General features: G+C 46.4%; 1 protein-coding gene across 1 annotated transcript in view; it reads left to right on the top strand.

Moving 5' to 3' along the window:
- The window catches only part of LOC138201185 (kalirin-like), a 93,125-nt gene that overhangs the window by 43,000 nt on the left and 27,520 nt on the right, over positions 1–22,605 (top strand). Inside the window, 27 exon segments of the mRNA XM_069154431.1 lie at positions 76–267; positions 390–559; positions 1,562–1,736; positions 2,140–2,413; positions 3,270–3,283; positions 3,285–3,437; positions 4,251–4,370; positions 5,702–5,770; positions 5,940–6,089; positions 6,228–6,377; positions 7,401–7,515; positions 7,693–7,808; positions 8,071–8,193; positions 8,625–8,807; positions 9,635–9,756; positions 9,844–9,910; positions 10,003–10,112; positions 10,645–10,714; positions 10,828–10,917; positions 11,653–11,745; positions 11,832–11,943; positions 12,041–12,231; positions 12,345–12,446; positions 12,542–12,690; positions 13,329–13,431; positions 21,693–21,771; positions 21,856–22,023. Coding sequence (XP_069010532.1) covers positions 76–267; positions 390–559; positions 1,562–1,736; positions 2,140–2,413; positions 3,270–3,283; positions 3,285–3,437; positions 4,251–4,370; positions 5,702–5,770; positions 5,940–6,089; positions 6,228–6,377; positions 7,401–7,515; positions 7,693–7,808; positions 8,071–8,193; positions 8,625–8,807; positions 9,635–9,756; positions 9,844–9,910; positions 10,003–10,112; positions 10,645–10,714; positions 10,828–10,917; positions 11,653–11,745; positions 11,832–11,943; positions 12,041–12,231; positions 12,345–12,446; positions 12,542–12,690; positions 13,329–13,431; positions 21,693–21,771; positions 21,856–22,023 — 3,460 coding nt within the window.

The raw sequence follows: 22,605 nt of genomic DNA, 5'->3' as shown, positions 1-22,605 counted from the left end.
AAAGTTTTCACCCAGTGTGTTTGCCATGATGATGATGATGATGATGATGAAGAAGGTCCTCCCTCCACCTTTCAGAACACGTACACTAATGCGGACAAGCTGCTGGAGGCGGCGGAGCAGCTGGCTCAGACCGGCGAGTGCGACCCAGAGGAAATCTACAAGGCGGCGCGGCACCTGGAAGTCCGAATCCAGGACTTCGTTCGGCGGGTCGAACACAGGAAGCTGCTGCTGGACATGTCCGTCTCCTTCCACACACACACCAAAGAGGTGGGACACACACACACACACACACACACACACACGCACACACACGCACACGTGGATGATTCTCGGTGTAACCATGGAGATGGTCGTTGTGTTGATGTGTGCGTGTTCCCGTATGTGTCCAGCTGTGGTCGTGGATGGAGGAGCTGCAAAAGCAGCTGCTGGACGAGGTGTGCTGCGACTCGGTGGACTCGGTCCAGACTCTGATCCAGCAGTTTCAGCAGCAGCAGACGGCCACGCTGGAGGCGACGCTCAATGTGATTAAAGAGGGAGAGGAATTAATACAGCAGCTCAGGTAATCATCATTATTATTATTCATGGTGGCGATTTGAGAGGCAGAAACATGAATACCTGCGCTGAGGTGACGATATATTAATATTTATAATGTTATTATATAGAGAGAGGGATTTATTCAGTACCTTAGGTAAGGACATTAATACTTAAAATGGCATTAAAAAGTCAAATTCATAATGAATAATTTCCATATTGGCACAGGTACATGACATTTTCAGTCTTTCTGTTTCTCCTCCTCGTGCAAAGGGATATTAAAAAATTATACGATGATAGTTTTGAGGGAAACTACAACCCCATTTCTAAAACAGTTGGGACGCTGTGTAAAACGTAAATAAAAACCAGATTGTGATGATTTGCGAATCATGTAAATTCCTATGAAAATAGACCAAAGACAACATATCAAATGTTGAAACAGAAGTTTTATTGTTTTATGAAAAATATGTGCTCATTCTGAATTCGATGGCAGCAACACGTCTCTAAAAATGTTGGGACACTTCTTCTGCATCACTTCTTCTTTTAACAACACTCTGTAAACATCTGGGAACTGAGGAGACCAGTTTCTGGAGTTTTGAAAGTGAACTGCGATCCCATTCCTGTCTGAGATAGGATTTTGGCTGCTCAGCAGTGATGAACTGCGTTCACAGACAATGGTTTTCAGAAGTGTTTCTGAGCCCATGCAGTGATTTTCACCACAGCATTGTGTCTTATGAAATCCTCAAATTCTTTATAATTTAACGGTGAAGAACATTATTCCTAGATTGTTGCAACAAAAGACTGGAAAAGTTTTGTAATACTTAAAAACAAAAATCACCTGATAAAACATCTCAACTAATTAGGTTAACTGACAACAAGTTAGCAGGACGATTTGGTGTAAAAAGATAATCTACGAGTATTTTCATTAAAACAGATGAAAATCGATCACGTGAACTCTCCACCCGTTTCTCTTCTGGTGAGGAAGGTGTTGCGTTTGCTGTAACGTCTCCGTCCTTCTCTCTTCTCGCAGAGACGCAGCCATGTCCACCAACAAGACGCCACACTGCAGTTCCATCGCACACATCCAGGGGGTGCTGCAGCAGCTGGACGAGGCCCAAGGCCAGATGGAGGAACTGTTTCACGAACGCAAGATCAAGCTGGACATTTTTCTGCAGCTTCGCATCTTTGAGCAGTACACGATCGAGGTGTTTGTTCCGCGCGCACAGTCACACTCCAACACCCCAAAGACACGTACTGATTTTACTGGATTGCTCAGGTTTATGTAGAAATCTGTTACGGGGCGGGGGCTAAGCTCCGCCCATCAGGAAACGCACACAGAGAGCAGAGAAGAGAAACTAGTGCGTCCATCCGTGACGGTAAAACTCAGCAAACGATTTTGGAACATCTTTTTTTTTTTTTTATGATTCTGGCCGCTCGCGTGCACAGCTGCCGAGCTGGCATCTACCGATAGCGTGCAGTGGCAGGTGCTCGCTGGCAATCAGACAACATCTGTAGATTGTAGCTGCAGGAAATAACCACGCTCGTCCTGTAAAATGTCACTGCGTGCGAAGTGAGCTGAGCTGAGAGTTGAACTCGTTTCTCCTGCAGGTCACCGCGGAGCTGGACGCCTGGAACGAGGATCTGTCCCGCCAGCTGAACGACACCGGGCGTTCGGGTAGCTGCAGCAGCGGCAGCGGCGGCGGCAGCAGCAGTGGCACCGGTAGCGGCGGCGCCTCCTCTGGCAGCGCAGAGGACATCAGCCTGGCTGAGCAGCGGCTGAAACGTCACGCGGAGAGGAAAGCAGCCATGAACAACATGACCTACGAAGTGATGCAGCAGGGCCAAGACCTGCACCAGTACATCATGGAGGTCCAGGCTTCAGGTACGGTCGTCGTGGTGTCATCAGATAAACTCCTTCTGATCAGTGTTTCCTTCTGGAAATAATTCGGGTTTACAGTATAGGTTTACAGTATAGGTAACCAGACTGGACACTCACAAACCGGCAGGTGACGTCACGGCAGGCTGATACTTGGTTCTCACCGATATTAAAGAAGGAGGAGTCATTTGTTCACAGAAAGTAAATAAATAAACGTATTTATTTTCGGATTGGTTTCTTTGTTTGGAGGCTCAGATGAGACATTACTTATGCCCACAGACTGGATATAAAAGTGTTCGTAGGTTCTGGGTGTGAAAAATGGTTCAGATGCAGAAGTGCCTTAGGGTGCAATACCACCGAGTGCCACTAGAGGTCGGCTCCAAAATGCCTCCGGCTCCATAGACTCCCATTCAACTTCTCTCATCAAATAAAAAGTCAATAAAATGTCTCCAGCAGTTATCTCGGTGTTGTTAGCTAAAGTCAAACCTTCTTATTAGTTTTCTGGAGGTCCATCTGAAAAGAATCCCTCATTAATGAGAAATGAAGCTTCAAAAAGACCTGGTTTTTTTTTTTGGGGGGGGGGGGGTATCTGTTTGATTGACAGGCCTATCGTGCAGTCAGGTTACAGCTATCGGTGGGCGGGACGTAGTATCGTCATGGTTTCCAATCAGATCGGTCAGATCCACCGCTGGCTCCTCCCCACAGCTCGTCCAAATATGGTCACTTCCTGCTCCAAACCGTTCCGAACTAGCAAAGATGGTGACGGACGGAATCTGAACTGGGTCTTAATGTTCAGTAGACTGCAGGTTGAGCTTTAAGAACGGAGGTGGAGGGTGTGAACCGCTGTCTGTGTCGGTCTCAGGCATCGAGCTGACGGGGGGAGAAGGACATGGATCTGGCCTCACAGGTTCAGGAGCTGCTGGAGTTCCTCCACGAGAAGCAGCAGGAGGTGGAGCTCAGCGCACAGCACACGCACGCGCGGCTGGAGCAGATCCTGCAGCTGCGCCACCTGCAGGCTGAGGTCAAACAGGTACACGGCAGGGAGTCCTCAGCACGGTAACGACGCCCACGGCTGCAGATGGATGCAGCTGAATTATTGATGAGGTTTATGGCAACATGCTAATGACACGGAAACACAAACACACTCAGGGACTCGGTAAGTGCGGTGCAGTTCAGGCGAGGAGGGATAAACCGGACTCCTCACGCGCAGCTTTTATTTTGTAGTTTTTATGACAGATTTAGGTTTTATTTTGTTAACCTTTCTCACACTGAGGTGTTTGTTGCCTTATTCTTCTTCTGCTCCCTTATTTCCAGATGCTACATGTCTGCATGCCGCTGCAGATTTATATCATGCAGAGCGGGAATATTTTTAGTTTTTTTACGTGTTGTTTACGTCCCACAAACACATAACGCTGAAACGATGCTCCGCCCCTTTTTTTTTCTCCAAGTGATGCAATAAAATGATCACATTTCTCTTGATCCTGTTGAAATATGTTTACATTTACAGGTCAATCATTTGTAACGAGGCTTTTATTGTGAAACATTTGGAGGAACATTTGCAGGATGTAAATTGTGTTAAACACAAAGAAAAACACATTTAAAATCTTGAATTGAAATTATTGGTATGACAGTAAATCACTGAATATAAAGAAAACTTCCTGTATTTGTGTTTCCGCAGCTGATTTGACAATTTGTATGCTATTGACCTGTTTCTACTCTTTTTATTGGAACCATTGTGTTGCTTCCAGAGTGTATATACACACACACACACACACACACACACACACACACACACACACACACACACACACACACATTGACGGTCTGTGTCGTCGCCCTGCAGGTGTTGGGTTGGATCCGTAACGGCGAGTCCATGTTGAACGCCAGCATGGTGAACGCAAGCTCTCTTTCTGAGGCCGAGCAGCTGCAGAGGGAGCATGAGCAGTTCCAGATGGCCATCGAGGTACACACACACACACACACACACAAGCACACGTCCTAATTATTGCTGCTCCAACCAGGTTTACTGTATGGGAGTGCTGATTGGTTCAGTGTGTATTGGTTTGAATAGTAGCAGATGGACTCACACACACGTTGGTCCTTCTATCATTGTGGGGACACTCATTCACATAATGCATTCCTGAGCCCTTGAGACAGATCTTCACAACCAAATGCCCAACCTGAACTTAAACCTGAACTTAAACCTGAATCTGAATTTAACTGTAACCTGAACCTCAAACTAACCTTGCTCTGAGCTGAACCTAAACCTGAGTTAAAGCTGAACCCCCAGGTTGCCCTTTAGAGCTGTGAGGACTTTCTTTACAATGTGTTTGTCCTCATAAATATGGTTACTGACTATAGAAAGACATGTACACACACACACAGACACACACACTCGCACTCTTTGCTATCTGTGTGTGAACTGGGCTCGCCTCAATAATTATTTCATTCTGCACTGATTTTGAAGAATAACAGACGCTTAAAAACTCTCACACACACACACATGGACACACACACCCACAAACACAAACACACACAAATCTAATTAGTGCTATCCCTGCATGCTCTTTCTCTCTCTGTGTGTGTGTGTGTGTGTGTGTGTGTGTGTGTGTGTGTGTGTGTTCTGTGCAGTGCTTTAAATGGCTGACTACATAAGTCTGTGAGCAGTCAGGGTAAAAGCCCTTTGGTCAGCACTGGAGCACACACACACACACACACACACACACACACACACACACACACACACACACACACACACACACACAGACACACACACACAGAGAGCATACATACTTTTGGCCCAGGACACGTGTGTTCTGCTGTTTCTGTTCTTGTGATTGGGGTTTGTGTGTTTGTGTGTTTGTGTGTGTGTGTGTGTGTGTGTGTGTGTGTGTGTGTGTGTGTGTGTGTTTCCTCCACATGATGTAAGCCCCACCCCCTCCATCAGACTGACGTAACGCCACTGCAGCTAATCGATTAAATGCACAAATTCATTTCACATCAGGCCTTCTGTTTTTGACGGGCACCTGTCAATCAGCCGTCATTCAGTCCTCAGTGATTTTCAGCAACTGAGTTTGTAATAATTGATAAATTTAAAGCAACTTTGATCCTCAAAATTCCCCAAAGGAGCACCATAAAGTGTTTAAAAAACAGACAAATAAGTTGTTTTTTTTGTTGTTTTTTTTTTACTAGAAAAGAAAAAATTTGTTTTTAAAACTTGTATTTTAGTGGATGTTTGGTGCAGATTAATAATATTTCACCAGATTAATAATAATTCTGCTCTCCTGCCTGCAGTCGCTCTTCCACGCCAACTCGCTGCAGAAGACTCATCAGAGCGCTCTGCAGGTCCAACAAAAGGCAGAGGTAAGAACAGGCTGACCATCCTGTGTTTGAGCCAAGGGTGGAAGTTCTTCATCGTAACCTCCTCCTCCTCACCCTCCTCCCCCTCCTCTCCTTCCTCTCCCTCATCACCCTCCTATCCCTCCTCTCCCTCCTCTCCTTCTCATCCCCCTCCTCTCCTTCCTCCTCTCAGATGATGCTACAGGCTGGCCACTATGACCCCGAGGCGATCCGAGGCTGTGCGGAGAAGGTGGCCGTTCACTGGCAGCAGCTGATGCTGAAGATGGAGGACCGCCTGAAGCTGGTCAACGCCTCCGTGGCCTTCTACAAGACATCCGAACAGGTGCGCGCCGCCTCGCTGGCTCTCACAGGTTGTGTGTTTCCATGACGTCTGAACACCTGTGTGTGTGTGTGTGTGTGTGTGTGTGTGTGTGTGTGTGTGTGTGTGTGTGTGTGTGTGTGTGTGTGTGTGTCCGTTCAGGTGTGCAGCGTGCTGGAGAGCCTGGAGCAGGAGTACCGCCGCGATGAGGACTGGTGCGGCAGCCACGACAAGCTGGGTAGTTCGGCCGACTGCGACCACCTGCTGCCTCTGATCAGCAAACACCTGGAGCAGAAAGAAGCCTTCCTCAAGGTGAGTCGTCTCCCGTCATGTGACCTCACATGTATATTTTATTCAACAACAACCAAAAAAGTTGGGACGCCGGGTAAAATGTAAATTAAAAACACAATTGCAAATCACATGAACCCGTATTTAACTGAAAATGCATTAAAAACAGACACTATCATGGAGTGGAAATCACTGCACGGGCTCAAGAACACTTCTGAACACCATCGTCTGTGAACACAGTTCATCGCTGCGTCCACAAATAAAGGTTAAAACTCTCCAAAGAAGAAAGCAGATAGAAACATGATCCAGAAACACCGCCGCCTTCTCTGGACCCGAGATCAATGAAGATGGACTGAGGTGAAGTGGAAAACTGTCCTGTGGTCTGATGGATCACAATCTGAGATTTTTTTGGGAAATCATGGACGCTGTGTCCTCCAAGTTAAAGAGGAAAGGGACCATCCAGCTTGTTATCAGCACACATTTGGGGCATCATGAGATGAGAAATGTCACAAAGGAGACCCTGAACTGTTGAGAAGCTGAAATCCTACATCAGGCAAGAATGGGACCACATTTCACTTTCAAAACTCCAGAAACTGGTCTCCTCAGTTCCCAAATGTTTACAGTGTTGCAACACAGCGGTAAACATGACCCTGTCACAACTTTTTAGAGACGTGTTGCTGCCATTAAATTCAAAATGAGTTGATCTTTTTCATAAAACAATAACATTTCTGCGTTTTAACATTTGATGTGTTGTTTTTGGTCTATGTGTAATTAAATATGAGTTTATGGGATTTGCTTTCTGTTTTTATGTATATTTTACACAGCGTCCCAACTTTTTTGGAAACAGGGTTTTTGGAATTTAAATTGATCTAAATCAATATCTATGATTATCTGGAGAAGTGTTTCGTTAGAAGCCTCCAGTTTTATTTCAGCCTGTGTTGCACTGTGTGTGTGTGTGTGTGTGTGTGTGTGTGTGTGTGTGTGTGTGTGTGTGTGTGTGTGTGTGTGTGTGTGTGTGTGTTTAACCTCCGTGTTCGGGTGTTCCAGGCGTGCACGCTGGCCCGGAGGAACGCCGAGGTGTTCCTGAAGTACATCCACAGGAACAACGTGAGCATGCCCGGAGCCGCCGGTCACGCCCGAGGACCCGAGCAGCAGGTCAAAGGTCAGAGCCGCCGCTGTGACGCTGCAGCGGTCGATGATCGCAGACTTGCAGCTCAAAACTACTACATCCATCGATTTTTATATAAATTTGATTATTACAGATCTGATAAAGACTTTTAATGGGATCACACATTTATTATACTAGATATTAATGTTGCTGTTTTGTGTGTGTGTGCAGCCATCCTGAACGAGCTGCTGCAGAGAGAGAACAGAGTCCTGCACTTCTGGACGTTAAAGAAACGAAGGCTGGACCAGTGTCAGCAGTACCTGGTGTTTGAACGCAGCGCCAAGCAGGTCAGTGTGTGTGTGTGTGTGTGTGTGTGTGTGTGTGTGTGTGTGTGTGTGTGTGTGTGTGTGTGTGTGTGTGTGTGTGTGTGTGTATCTTGGCGGTATTTAAGAAAATGTGCAGGAACATTGGGATTATTTTATTGTTTTTTTCAGACACATAATCAATACAAAGGTTGTTGATCACTTTGACGTGTGTGTGTGTGTGTGTGTGTGTGTGTGTGTGTGTGTGTGTGTGTGTGTGTGTGTGTTTGTGTGTGTATATGTGCAGGCATTGGATTGGATCCAGGAGACAGGTGAGGTTTACCTGGCCACTCACACGTCACCCGGCGACAGCGGTGAGGAAACGCAGCAGCTCCTCAACAACCACCATCACTTCAGACTCACCGCCAAGGTAGGCAGCGTTCTGGTGGCGCCGACCCGTCCGGTTCTGTTGTTTACAGTCCAACTGATAATGCAACAGAAACAAATTTCTGCAATTTTAATGCAAAAAGGTCACTAAAAATACTGCACAAATTATGTCACAATTTTAGAGAAAATCTACCGCAAAGTTAAAAAAAATTTAACGTAACAATTACAAAAAAAGATGTCAAAATTTACAAATTACAACAAAAGCACAAAAAAAAAGAAAAAAAAAGACTGAATCATTCTTACTTAATTTCAGCCAGTTTTCTGCCTCGTTTGTTCTCGGCACGACGTGATTGGTCGATGCTCCTCGGACATAAACACTTCTAATCAGAGAGTAACACGAACAAAACACTGGAATTCATGTTCAAATTATCAGGGTGATATTGTGGTGTTGATTCGTGTTGATATTTTAATCAGCAAACCAAGGAGAAGGTGAAGCTGCTGATCCAGCTGGCCGACAATCTGGTGGAGAAAGGCCACGCCCACGTGTCGGAGCTGAAGCGCTGGGTCAGCACGGTGGACCGTCGATACCGCGACTTCTCACTGCGCATGGCCAAGTACCAGGAGAGCCTGGAGAGGAGCCTGGGGGTCAGCCCGGAGGTGAGCGTGCGCACACACACACACACACACACACACACACACACACACACACACACACGCATACACTCCCCTAAACCCCTATTTACACTGTAAAAAAAGCTGTTTTTGTGGGGTTTTTTCAAGGCTAAAATGAGGCACATTAAAATGCTGCTTTTTATGTCATATAAAGACATAAAACACTGGAAAACTGCACTTTTTATGGCAAAAAAGTTATCATGTGCCGTTCCAATGATGCACATTAAAACATCCTTTTTTATCTCTATAAAAATACTTTAATCACAGGTTGCTGAGGTATTTGTTTTTTTCAAAAAGCTGTAAAAAGACATAAAACACCACAAAACTTCACTTTTTACGCCACAAAAGCTGTCCAAAAGATAATTTTTATGGCACCCTAATGCGGCACATTAAAACGAGTTAAAACACAACTTTTAACTGTTTTTGTTCAAAAACTTCGCTTTCTATGCACTCTAGTGAAGCACATCGAAGCTGCGTTTTTGATGGTAAAATCTTTTTTGCTTTTTACTAATTTTTATTTTTACTATTTTTGAGGCACATTAAAATGCCATAAATAGACTCAGCTTTCTATGGGGTTTTTTTGGTCAAAAACTTGACTTTCTTTTGCACTCTTAAGGCACATTAAAACGCATCTTTTTACTGTGTTGCTTTTGTTAAAAAAAAAACATTTATTTATTTTACTCCAGCGAATTTTGGCACCAACAGACTTCCATACTTTCAAACTACTTTAATAAAGTCAGGGAAAATGTGGTAAAACATTACAGAGAAGTTTTGAAACTTCGCCGGTTGACGTGTTTTTTTTTTCTGCGCAGGACAACAAAGACTTGGAGCTGGACATCATCCCGGCCAGCCTGACAGACGACGCCGAGGTCAAACTGCGCGATCCCAACCACGAGATCAACGAGGAGAAGAGGAAGTCGGCGCGGAAGAAGGAGTGAGTATGAAGAGCGAAGGCGGTTAAACACCCTGCGATGCTTCTGGCCGCTGCTTCCTTCCAGGTCTGAACTCCTCTCTGTGTCAGGTTCATCATGGCTGAGCTGCTGCAGACGGAGAAGACGTACGTCCGAGATCTCCACGAGTGTCTCGAGGTGAGCAAGCCGTCCGCCCTTTTTCTGTTTCGACACGGCGAACACTTTCCCGCCCGCCTCACGCCTCTCCGCCTCTCTTGCCTGTCCGACAGACGTACCTGTGGGAAATGACCAGCGGCGTGGAGGAGATTCCCCCCGGCATCGCCAACAAGGAGCACATCATCTTCGGCAACATGCAGGAGATCTACGACTTCCACAACAAGTGATTTTTCTCGCATTTGTTCTTAAAGTCTACATCAGATTGACGACGCGTTCTTAAACCGCAGATTTGGTTTTTTTTTTTAAAGAGGAAAATCGTTGTTCAGACGATACGAGTCTTTGCAGGACGCTCCATGTTTCAACACATCTGAAATCACACGGCGACAACCGCGTCATATCACGATATGAAGCTAAAGAACAACTCTCCTGTGTCTGTCTGTGATGATCCAGTTTCTCCGAAAACTGACAGGTTTCCTCCGATTGATCTCTCGGTGCTCGAATCCTCGGGGGGGAAAACTCTGGCAGTCTTTCTAGTCTGTGTGTCTTTGAGGTTTTCCCTTCACACTCCAGCTCCCCCCAGGTTCCCCCCCCGAGGAGCTGCTTTGATGGCGGAGGAACTCGTCTGCAGGTTCCTCGACTCGACTTTCAGATCTGAAAGGAACGAAACACGATGGAGTTAAATGTCGTCGTCCAGAGAAACAAAGAGCCGATCTGTAGGTGTTTAAACTGTGCGACCTCTGTTTGTGTGTCTGCAGTATTTTCCTGAAGGAGCTGGTGAACTACGAGCAGCTCCCGGAGGACGTGGGTCACTGCTTCGTCACCTGGGTGAGACTCCACAGTGATTCCTACCCGTCTTAATGAGGGGGCGGGGCTTAAACTGAGCCTAAAGAAACTGTCCCTGTCGATTCTGAAACATCTTCCGCTATCCTTTCCTCCAGGCGGATAAGTTCCACATCTACGTGGACTACTGCAAGAACAAGCCGGACTCCAGCCAGCTCATACTGGAGCATGCCGGCGCCTTCTTTGACGTGAGTGAAGCCTTTAATAAAGTTCCTTTAACGTCATCACATCGCATAAACATCACGAAGGGACGCGAAAACTTACTTCCTGTCTGAGAAAACAGACAGTAATTATTATTACTATTGTTTCAGGGCACTAAACACAGTACGATTCCCACGTAAGCTTAGAGGGAAAACTCTCTTTTAATAGTAAGAAACCTCCAACAGAAGGAAGGAAAAACTCTCTTTTAATAGGAAGAAACCTCCAACAGAAGGAAGGAAAAACTCTCTTTTAACAGGAAGAAACCTCCAACAGAACCAGGCTCAGAGGCAGACAACTATCTGCCTTGAGTGTTAGAAAGGAGGGGAGAGCAGAAAGAGAAAAGAACAGCATAGAGATCCCAGACGTGAGCTGTTGTTGGGGTCATGCACCTGCAGAAACATCGAGGGGGATTCAGGAGGAAGCCTCCATCACTGCTGCTGCTTCAGCTCCCTGCAGGAGTCCAGTTGTGATGGAGGCTCATGGAGGAGCATAAAAACAGTCTCAATCATTTAAATTTAACAGTCAAAGCAGGTTAATCAGATCTGAAAGGGACGTTTGACTTTCTGATGTCTGATTTCCCTCCTGCATGCGACGCAGGCTGTGCAGTTCACCTGTTCTGTCAACAGATGGTGCTGTTGGATCGTTGAGGGGGCTGAGAGCTCAGACGCTGGATATTTAAACGTGAAGCTGATTTTATTTTGGTATTTCCTGTGTGTGAGCAGGACATCCAGCAGAAACGAGGGCTGGCCAACTCCATCTCCTCCTACCTCATCAAACCGGTGCAGAGGATCACCAAGTACCAACTACTGCTAAAGGTACACACACACACACACACACACACACACACACACACACACACACACACACACACACACAGACTGAGACACATGTCCTTCTGCAGGAGCTGCTGTCCTGCTGTGAGGAGGGTAAAGGGGAGATCAAAGACGGTCTGGAGGTGATGCTCGGCGTCCCGAAGAGAGCAAACGACGCCATGCACCTGGCCATGTTGGAGGGTAAGACGCTCTCCGCACGCCACCGCTGCCGCCGCTCTTCATCGGGCTTTTCTGCAGCCCGGTTTCACCTCTTTGTCTTCCTCCTCCTCTTCCTCAGGCTTTGAGGAGAACCTGGAGGTACAGGGCGAGCTCATCCTGCAGGACAGCTTCCAGGTGTGGGACCCACGCTCGCTGATCCGTAAGGGGCGGGACCGGCACCTCTTCCTGTTCGAGTTCTCCCTGGTCTTCAGCAAGGAGATCAAAGACTCGGCGGGCAGAACCAAGTACCAGTACAAGAACAGGCTGCTGGTGAGTGGTACCGGAGAGCAGCAGCTCTGGGCTTTAAATCTGTCAGGTGATCAGCTGATTGATCACCACCCCCCACCCCCCACCCCCACCCCTCCTCGTCCTCCCCCCTGCAGACAGCCGAGCTGGGCGTGACAGAGCACATCGAAGGCGACCCGTGTAAGTTTGCTCTGTGGGCGGGAAGAACTCCGTCTTCTGACAACAAGACGGTGCTCAAAGTAAGTAAGACGGCGCCGCCCCCGCCCCGTCCTCTGATGTCACTTCCTGTTTAAACGGCGTGACGTGGTGTGACGTGGACACGTTTCTCCCGCAGGCCTCCAGCATGGAAGCCAAGCAGGAGTGGATCAAGAACATCAGGGAGGTGATCCAGGAGAGGATGACTCACCTGAAGGGGGCGCTGAAGGAGCCCGTCCACCTGCCTAAAACACCGGCGCTGAGCAAACCCAGGAACAACGCCAGGAGGTGAACGAGCGGCACCACTCACAGCTGATGGGTACAGCCGTGTGGGTCAGACTTCCCACGGGTCGGGGAATATCTGGGAATATCAGGGAACATCAGAAGATATCAGGAAATATCAGGGAATATGAGAGAATATCTGGGAATATCCGGGAATATCATAGAATATCTGGGAATATCCACAGACTGGATATAAAGGTGTTCGCAGCTTCCGGGTCTGAAAAATGAGGCCAATGCAGAAGTGCCTTAAACTGCAATACCACTGAGTGCCACTAGAGGTCAGCTCCAAAAAGCCTCCGGCTCCATAGACTCCCATTCAACTTCTCTCATCAAATATATCCTCCTTCTTACTAGTTTTCTGGAGGTCCATCTGAAAATAATCCCTCATTAATTAGATATTAGACCTAAAAAAAACAACTGTTTTTGTGGGTGTGTCTGTTTGATTGACAGGCCTGTGGTGCAGTCAGGTTACAGCTATCGGTGGGCGGGACGTAGTATCGTCAGGTTTCCAATCAGATCAGTCAGATCCACCGCTGGCTCCTCCCCCAGCTCGTCCAAATATTAAATATTCAATTCAATAATATTAAATCTGACATCTCTGTGTGTGTGTGTGTGTGTGTGTGTGTGTCCGTCCGTGTCCCCAGGGAGGGAGCTGAAGATGGAGACAGTCAGGGAGACGGCAGCAGCCAACCAGACACCATCTCCATCGCCTCCCGGACATCCCAGAACACCGTGGACAGCGACAAGGTAAGAACCTGACAGAGACCCGAGACGAGCTGACGGGCCGCAGCTGCCGCAGCGCTACGGGGTCTCCCAGACTATCTCCAAGGGGCAGAAGCAGGGGCTGTGTGTATGTGTGTGTGTGTGTGTGTGAGAGTGTGAACAGAGGAGCCCACCTCTGTGAGATATGACTTCATGTGTGCGGGATGAAAACCTTGTTCAGCTTGTGTTCCTGTTGCACGGATGCCTCCTACAAACCGGCCTCTCACGTCCAAGTAAGACTTTTATTTTGACTGTAGAATAAAAGAAGAGAAGAATTTCAATGTAATTAAACAGGAAGAAGAGTAATTTGTGTGTCCTTCATCAGCAACATGCCTCTTACTGGGTTATGGACTTGGTTTTAAACTGGATTTGGACTCCATTCACATTGTTTTTATTAACTGGGTTTGAACTGGATTCAGTTTGAACTGGATTCACACTGGTTTTGGACTTTTTTTGAACTGGATTCAGCCTGGTTTGAATTCGGAACTGGATTCAAACTGGTTTTGGACTCTGTTTTAACTGGATTTAGACTGGTTTGGACTCTGAACTGGTTTCAAACTGGTTTTGGATTCAGTTTGAACTGGGTTCAGTTTGAACTGGATCCAGACTGGTTATCAGCAGCGTTTTCCAGCCTTTTTTCCTCTTGTGTTTAAGAAGTTCTGCGATAATCGGAGCCACTTCCTGATATGTTGTTTTTAATAGCACAGCAGTATTTCTTTGAGCCGGTTGAGTGAATAATGTGCTGAATTGGATTCTCATCTCTAATTTAAAGGTGTCTGTCAGGTTTTGTGGGGTGACTTTGTTTGAAAAGAGTCTGCAGAACATAAATGCACAGATTTTGCATGGAGTTTGGTGCAGCGGTCGTCTTGGTTGATCTGATTGCGCCGCTCGATTAGCTGGTGTGATGTGACCTGATTTTACAATGCACACACACACACACACACACACACACACACACACACACACACACACACACCCCTCGCCCCTCACAGATGTCAGTCATGGCCTCCCGCTGTAGTGTTACACAGTGTGGCCTTTTCACCGTGCAACCCCACGCCTACACACTCGCCTGCCTCTAAATGTCAACAACACACACACACACACACACACACACACACACACACTAGCCTTTGCAGCAGCTTTTTCTTCAGCCTGCCTGGTCATCTCGTCTCCATGAATGTCTCTGTTGACCTGCCTCTGTTCTGTCCATGATAAACACGTATGTACAGTAACATGCTTCCTGCTGTGACTGTACATGCGTGTGTTTAAATGTTGCATGTCTGCGTGCGTCTGCCCGCCTCTTCCTGTCTGATGCGGACGACATGGTGAAGTTTTCCAGCCCGTGTGGGCGTGTTGTTGCTCCGCTTCGGTTTATTGTTTCTTGGATTTAGAAAACGCAGTGTCGTTATTTCTGGATCGTCGTCTGCTGTTTTTCCTGAAAACATCAAAGTAGAAAAAAAAAAGTTCCCCACATTTTGATCGTTTCATATTTGATATGCTGACACAGCTCTGTGTCATGCATGCAGTTTTTCATTTAGTTGTAGTTTTATGTTGAGTTTCGGAGCTCAACAAAATAAAAACCACACAGCTGATTTGTCTCCAAGTGTTCGTTGGTGGAGGCCGTCTGGATTTTAATTGTGTGTGCTTGTTGTCTCCTCTGAGGTTTATTATTTAGGGAACACATCTGTTGTGTATTTGGAAGTGACGGCAGGTTGTGACCTGAGCAGGCAACCTGCTCTACGAGCTCTACGGTAAATATAAACCCACTGGACTGTGTTTGAACTGGATCCAGACTGGTTTTGACTTTGGTTTGAACTGGACTTGCTTTGATTTTGATTCAGATTGGTTTTTAGACCCGGTTTAAACTGGGTTTTAGACTTGATTTCGACTTGGTTTGATCTGCACTTGGTTTAAACTGGATTCAGGCTGGTTTTGGTTTGGACTTGGTTCAGACTGGTTGTGGACGCGGTTTGATCTGGATTCAGACTATAATTTGAGTGGTTTGGTTTGGAACTTGGATTTGGACTGGTTTTGATCTTTGTTTCAGATTTGTTTTTGAACTGGATTCAGACTGGTTCTGGACTGGATTCAGGCTGGTTTTGGCCTGGTTTAGGACTTGGTTTCTGTTTCTTAATTTTCACATGTCTCCTGTTCCTTTCTGCCTCTCCTCTCTCACATACTGTAATAACAGGCCAGTGGTGGCATCGTCAGATGTTCCACGTCTGAGTCTGAGTCCGAGTGTGTGTGTGTGTGTGTGTGTGTGTGTGTGTGTGTGTGTGTGTGTGTGTGGCTACTGTTTCTGCTGCTTTTATGAAGAATGCCTCGTCTTTTTCTCCTCCTCGTCTCTGCAGAGTTTTTCTGTTTACCTCGTCTCTGCAGTTCTGTCTCCAGTCGCCTCTAATTTTATTCCAACTGTCCCATTTTCACACTTTTCTGTGTTTATTCACCTGAACCTCATCGTTTATTTCTGTTTACATCCTCGTGCAACAGAAACCTAGCAGAGAGACTTGTAGTCTTCCACTCTGTGATGTGAGCTTCGGCAGCGTGTTGTGTGTAACATGTCTTTCCCGTGACGCCGCCCGGTGTGATGAGTCAGCTGTGGTTCAGCTTGTGGTCTTCCTGTTATTTAAAGCCTCGTTCCAGCGGCTGACAACTCGGCGGCCCTCGTGGCTCCACCGCTACCGGCCCCATAGGCTCCGAGCGCTCACACTCTTTTAGCTCCGCCTTCAACTGGAGTAAAAATTTGTTTCTCTGTGAACCCGGCTCCATAAAAACCTTCTCACTCTCCTTCTGTAAGAGTCAGTGGTTGGAAAGAGACTCTGCCCATTTTTATCCCTTTTGTCTCAAATGTATTAAAATAATCTAAGAAGCCCGACTTGAGTCTGTCAGACGTTTACACAGAGGAATTTAAAGTTTAATTTAACACATGAATAAAGCCACGTTTTCAAAAAAGTTGGGACGCTATGTAAAATGTAAATAAAAACAGAATGAAATGATTTGTAAATCATGTAAACTCATTTGATTAATAATAGACCACAGACAACATATCAAATGTTGAAACAGAGAAATGTTATTGTTTTAGAAAAAATATCTGCTCAGTTTGAATTTGATGACAGCAATACGTCTCTAAAAAGTTGTGACAGGTTCGTGTTTACCACTGTGTTGCAACACCTCTTATTTTAACAACACTGTAAATGTTTGGCAACTGAGGAGACCAGTTTCTGGAGTTTTGAAAGTGAAATGTGGTCCCATTCTTGCCTGATATTAGATCTCAGCTGCTCAAAAGTTCAGGGTCTACTTTGTGATATTTCTCATCTCATGATGTCCCAAATGTGCGCTGATGACAAGCTGGATGGTCCCTCTCCTCTTTAACCTGGAGGACGCAGCGTCCATGATTTCCAAAAAGAATCTCAGATTGTGATCCATCAGACCACAGGACAGTTTTACATTACATTACATCTCATTTAGCTGACGCTTTTATCCAAAGCGACTTTTCCCACTTCACATCAGTCCATCTTCATTGATCTCGGGTCCAGAGAAGGCGGCAGCGTTTCTGAATCATGTTTCTATCTGCTTTCTTCTTTGGAGAGTTTTAACCTGCATTTGTGGACGCAGCGATGAACTGTGTTCACAGACGATGGTTTTCACAAGTGTTCCTGAGCCCGTGCAGTGATTTCCACTCCAGAAGAGTGTCTGTTTTTAATGCAGTGCTGCCTGAGGGCCCGAAGATCACCACCATCCAATATTGGTTTTCAACCTTGTCCCTTGTGTTCAGAGATTTCTCCAGATTCTCTGAATCTTTTAATGATATTATGAACCGTAGATGATGAAATCCACTAATTCTTTGTAGTTTTACGTTGAGGAACATTATTCCTAGATTGTTGCCCATCTTCACTGCTGAGACTCCGCCTCTCTGAAATGATCTTTTCATACCCAAACTTGTTACTGATCTGTTCCACCAGGTATTTAAAAAAAAAAAAAAATCTTTACACAACTTTTCCAGCCTTTTGTTGACCCGGTCCCAACTTTTTTTTTTATGTGTTCCTGCCGTCAAATTCCAAATGAGCAGATATTTTTCAAAACAATAAAATTTCTCAGTTTGAACATTTGATATGTTGTCTTTGGTCTATTTGAAATTAAATGAGTTTATGTGATTTACAAATCTTCACCTTCTGTTCTTATTCACATTTCAAACTCTTTTTGTAAACATTGGAAAAGATTTCTATCTCTGATTTTTGTTGCCACACAAACACGATGGAGGTGAACGGAAAGACAAACTGCTGCTGGTTGGAAGCGACAGACATTTATTTTAGGGAGTAAAATATCCAAATAAATGGATACTATTCTGTCGAGTATCGTCATGCTTCCTGAATGTGTACCGGTCGCAGCTGAACGTGAACTTCTCTCCGGTTGTTTACATGCGCGTCTTCTCATGAATCAGATGCATTCAGACTGAAGCTGTACTTTAGCCTTCTGCTGCTCATATGACTTTCTGTGTCTCACACACACACACACACACACGCACACACACACACACACACACACACACACACACACACAAAGCTGTTTGTTCAGAAGGAGAGAGAGAGAGAGAGAGAGAGAGAAGAGTGTGAGGGCGTGTTTGCGTGTGCGACAAGGACACAAACGAGGGAGTTGTCAGAGCGACGGGGGAAGACAGCCGAGGAAGGTCGACATGCCGAAGTGGATGAGCTTTAAACTGTTCAAAGAGAGCAGCAGAGTGAGTACGGACAGACTTCTCTCTTGGACCCCGTTATCACATCTGAGATCACACATCCACGGAAGTTTAATAAAAATCAGAAGCGTTTCTGTCTTTGTTCCGTCCTGCTGATGTCTTGTTTGTTTTTGTTTTTTTTACCGTCTTTTGTTGCTGGTGGAAACATGTGGGATTTATCCTGTTGGAGGACATGTAGACAAAGTTTGAGGACACGCAAACTGCATGTTGACCCCTCGCACACAAATCTGTCAGACGATGAAGTTGAAAACGGTGCATCAGGTGTTCGTAGCCTCAAATGTCTTCATCCAACTGTTTCTGTCATGGTTTCCCACTTCCTGTTCCCTGACTCGCAACCGGACTGCTGACTTTCATTCATGGTGTTGTAAAGTGTGTGTGTGTGTGTGGAGGCGGATTAATGGTTAAACAGTGTGTGTGTGTGTGTGTGTGTGTGTGTGTGTGGGGCAGACAGGAAACGGGCCATTAGCTGCCACAGAGACAGACAGGAGAAACAAGTCGGCAGCTAGTTGCATTCAGATTACGGAGCAAACGCGCATTAACGGCGTCCACACGCTCATAAAGGTGTTTGGCAGCACGCGTGCGCGACGCAATTATCTTAACGTCTTCGGTCGGTTTTGTTTGGACGTTTACAGCAAAATGTTTGATATTCTCTTCCTCTGATGCACCGTTGGCACCTGACGACGGTGCGCAGCTGTGGCAGACTGAGGATCTGCAGGAGTTCACACTCCACCTGGTCTTCTTTTATTTTGAAGGAATGTTACCTCGATGCTGACAAATAAATCGATTACACTCATTTTGTTTGAATTGTATGTAATATTTTTCAGTATTTTGTAATATCATCGAGAATATAGTGATTGCAAAAACACCCGGATGCATCGTGATATCGTTCTGCTTAGAACTTCCTCTCGGCTCTTTTTTTATGTTTCTGCTGTTCACAGCGTGACGTCTGATCTCACAGTTTAACCTGCAGAGCTCCAGAGTCTCCTCTTCTTATTCTTCTTGTCCCACTACGAGGTCGTTCTGATTGGTCGTATTCGGGCCCAAACGTGCTCGGTCACAGCGGTTTGGTTCTGAGTGATGAACATGTCGTGTCACGCTGGTTTGTTTTGATGTTTCCAGCCTGTGTGATGCCGGTACGGTTCCAATGGTGATGCTGCTGTTGGAGCTCCGGTTCTGCTCTGATGGTGGATGTAAAGATGTGAACGGGTCTGAAGGAGTCTCCCTCGAAAACAATCACTGCCATGCAGACTTGGAACTCGAGGGATTTTTCCACTCCTGTAAGCTGCGTTCAGCGTCTGCCTGCTGTTTTCGACCGCATTTGTTTTTCTCTGAGAGTCCTCCGTCTGCCGCTGCCGCCCTCAAACAAACAGCTTCGATTGTTTTTAGTTTGGAGAACTTACAGCTGCAGGGTTATGAAGTTCTGAAGAACTTTTAGAAACTTCAACACAAAGGGATGAATTAGTGCTGATCTACAGACTGGATATAAAAGTGTTTGTAGCTTCCAGGTCTGAAAAATGAGGTCGATACAGAAGTGTCTTCAGCTGCAATACCACCGAGTGCCACTAGAGGTCGGCTCCAAAAAGCCTCCAGCTCCATAGACTCCTATTCAACTTCTCTCATACATTCAAATACAAAGTGAATAAAATGTCTCCAGCAGTTATCTCGGTGTTGTTAGCTAAAGTCACTCCTTCTTATTAGTTTTCTGGAGGTCCATCTGAAAATAATCCCTCATTCATTAGAAAATAAGATTCAAAAAGACCTGTTTTTTGGGGGCGTGTCTGTTTGATTGACAGGCCTGTGGTGCAGTCAGGTTACAGCTATCGGTGAGCGGGACGTTGTATCGTCAGGTTTCCAATCAGATCGGTCAGATCTACCGCTGGCTCCTCCCCCAGCTCGTCCAAATATGGTCACTTCCTGCTCCAAACCGCTCCGAACTAGCAAAGATGGTGACGGACAGAATCTGAACTGGAGGCTTCATAACGTTCACTAACCAACGGGTGACCTCACTGATGGTTCTGATTGGTTCCGATACATTTTGCATTTGGTACCACCTCGACAAAATGTTCTGCTAAATGTTTGTGGATCTTAAAACTCTTTACGTTCAGAGGCCGTGAATGTGTCCCATGTTGATCGACACGCTGCAGTCTGAGAATGTACATGTGAACATCAAAGTTCATCAAAGATGTTTACACGAGTGTGAAGTGTCACTCTGCCTGCGTTATGTGTGTTCATGTTTCTCTCACTGCTGCGGAGCGTCGGGAATATTCTCAGACGTGTGTGTGTCTTGTGCTCTGCTGCTATCCGTCATATGACCCCTCTCCGTGCACAGCTTGTGATGGTCATGTGTCCTGGTGGATGGAAACCGCGTCGGGCAGAACGAACACGCTGCATCAGCAGAAGCATCAGAACCTGCTCAGGTCCAGAAGGTTCTGTGCCGTTTGTTGGATGAGGCGGACGATGGTGATGAGTGTGTGTGTGAATGATCAGCTGATAGACACACACAGAGCTGCGGCTAAAGAGCATCTGCTGAGGCGTTCAGTGTCTAGCACTAACGGTAGTGTCTAGTTCAGGTGTCTCCAAACCGGAGATCACCGTCGACCAGAACTCGACCCGGTTCTGAGCAGTCTACACAGACTTACCTGGAGGAGAGAACCCAAATCATCCAATCAGAACGCAGCTGTGTGTGTGTGTGTGTGTGTGTGTGTGTGTGTGTGTGTGTGCGTGGGGCCATCTGTCGGGTATAAATTCACCTGAACCTTTATAGACACGGGGTTTCTTGTTGCTAGGAGACCTTTAGCCCTTGTTGTTCACACACATTAACACACACACACACACACACACACACACTAAAACACACTAACATTTTCCAAAACAAAAAACATGGTAGATGAGGAGGAGGATAATTTACATGTTGCAGCTTTTTTTTATATTTCAGTCTGACATCACCTGTCTGATGTCTTGTATTTGGCTCGTTAAAGATGTCAGTAATGTACACCTTGGACAGACTGTGGACTTTGGAAGTCCGGTTAAATAAAGGGTGAAAAAAAAAGAGGGTTAAATAAAGGGTAAGTAAAGGGTTAAAAGAGGGTCAGGTGCTGAGTCTTGGTCAGCTGACTCACTGCTCTGTGTGCTGCTGTGCCTGTCTGGATGTTTTAGCAGCTGGTTGTCAGTTGAACAGGGTTAAAGGTCATCATACCTGCCGTGACGGTTCACTCAGCAGCACGTCCTCCTGATGGATCATTAACTCTGCTTACATCACCGTCAAGCCTGATGATGACTGATGTCATTCTGGCTCGCTGGGATAGGCTCTGCCCCGCTGACCATGTTTTGGATCATTGTATAGGTGTTCCTAATAAAGTGTGTGTGTGTGTGTGTGCGTGTGTTCGGGTGAGGTTTCTCTTCTTCACCGTGTCTCCCTCTTCGCGCCTCATACACACACAGGAAGTAGTTTTATTGTGAAGGGGTCCTGACCCGTCCTCTTCTGTGTCTGCAGCTCTCCGGAGGATGTGAGCTCACCGTTGTCCTGCAGGACTTCACCGCGGGATGCAGCTCGGAGATGTCGGTCACCACAGGTGAGACAGGACCCGTCCGTCCTCGTCACACGTCCACCTGTAAACCGACATGAGACAAACCTGTCCGTCCTCTCATGTCTCCAGGTCAGACGGTGGAGCTGCTGGAGCGGCCCAGCGAGCGGCCCGGCTGGTGTCTGGTCCGGACCACCGAGCGCAGCCCCCCGCTGGAGGGCCTGGTGCCGAGCTCGGCGCTCTGCGTGTCCCACTCGCGCTCCAGCGTGGAGATGGACTGCTTCTTCAGCTCGGGGAAAGGTAGGCGGAGCTTAAGGTGCTGTGATGGTGAACGAGATCAGCGTTCAGGTGTGTGTGTGTCTGTCTGTCTGTCTGTCTGTGTGTGTGTGTATGTATATATGTATATGTTGAATGTGACGGAGACTCGGAGCTGATCTGTGAGGACCTCTGCTGGTCACCCATGGTTATTACAGCACGGCCCCTGTGGCTCCTTCAGAGATGTAAACACACGCAGGATGCGTCTTTAAATGCATCTGCAGGGAGGATTTATCAGAACATGTATTCTGAGCGCGTGCAGAAGACATTCCCTCGACTATCTGCTGATTTTATCTTTCCTTTGTTGTTTGGAGCGCCAACAATCAGCTGATCAGCACCGACAACGAGCTGTAATCACATCCTGTTTACTACACAGGAGTCCTTCTTCTCGGTTACCATACTTACCACTCTACACAGACGTGAAACGTGGTATAGATCGGGGGTCTCCAACCCCGGGGGGAACGTGACCCGGTTCTGAGTAGCTCGCTCACACAGACTTAATTTGACGGGTCGTCCAGGTTTATTTTAAAAAAAAAAACAATTTAATAACTTTTTATGAATTAATTT

This window comes from Embiotoca jacksoni, unplaced genomic scaffold (genome assembly GCF_022577435.1).
Source record: "Embiotoca jacksoni isolate LCO1_2020_lvr unplaced genomic scaffold, fEmbJac1.0.p SCAF_2, whole genome shotgun sequence".
Lineage (NCBI taxonomy): Eukaryota > Metazoa > Chordata > Actinopteri > Embiotocidae > Embiotoca > Embiotoca jacksoni.
This window is presented reverse-complemented; position numbering and strand designations above follow the sequence as displayed.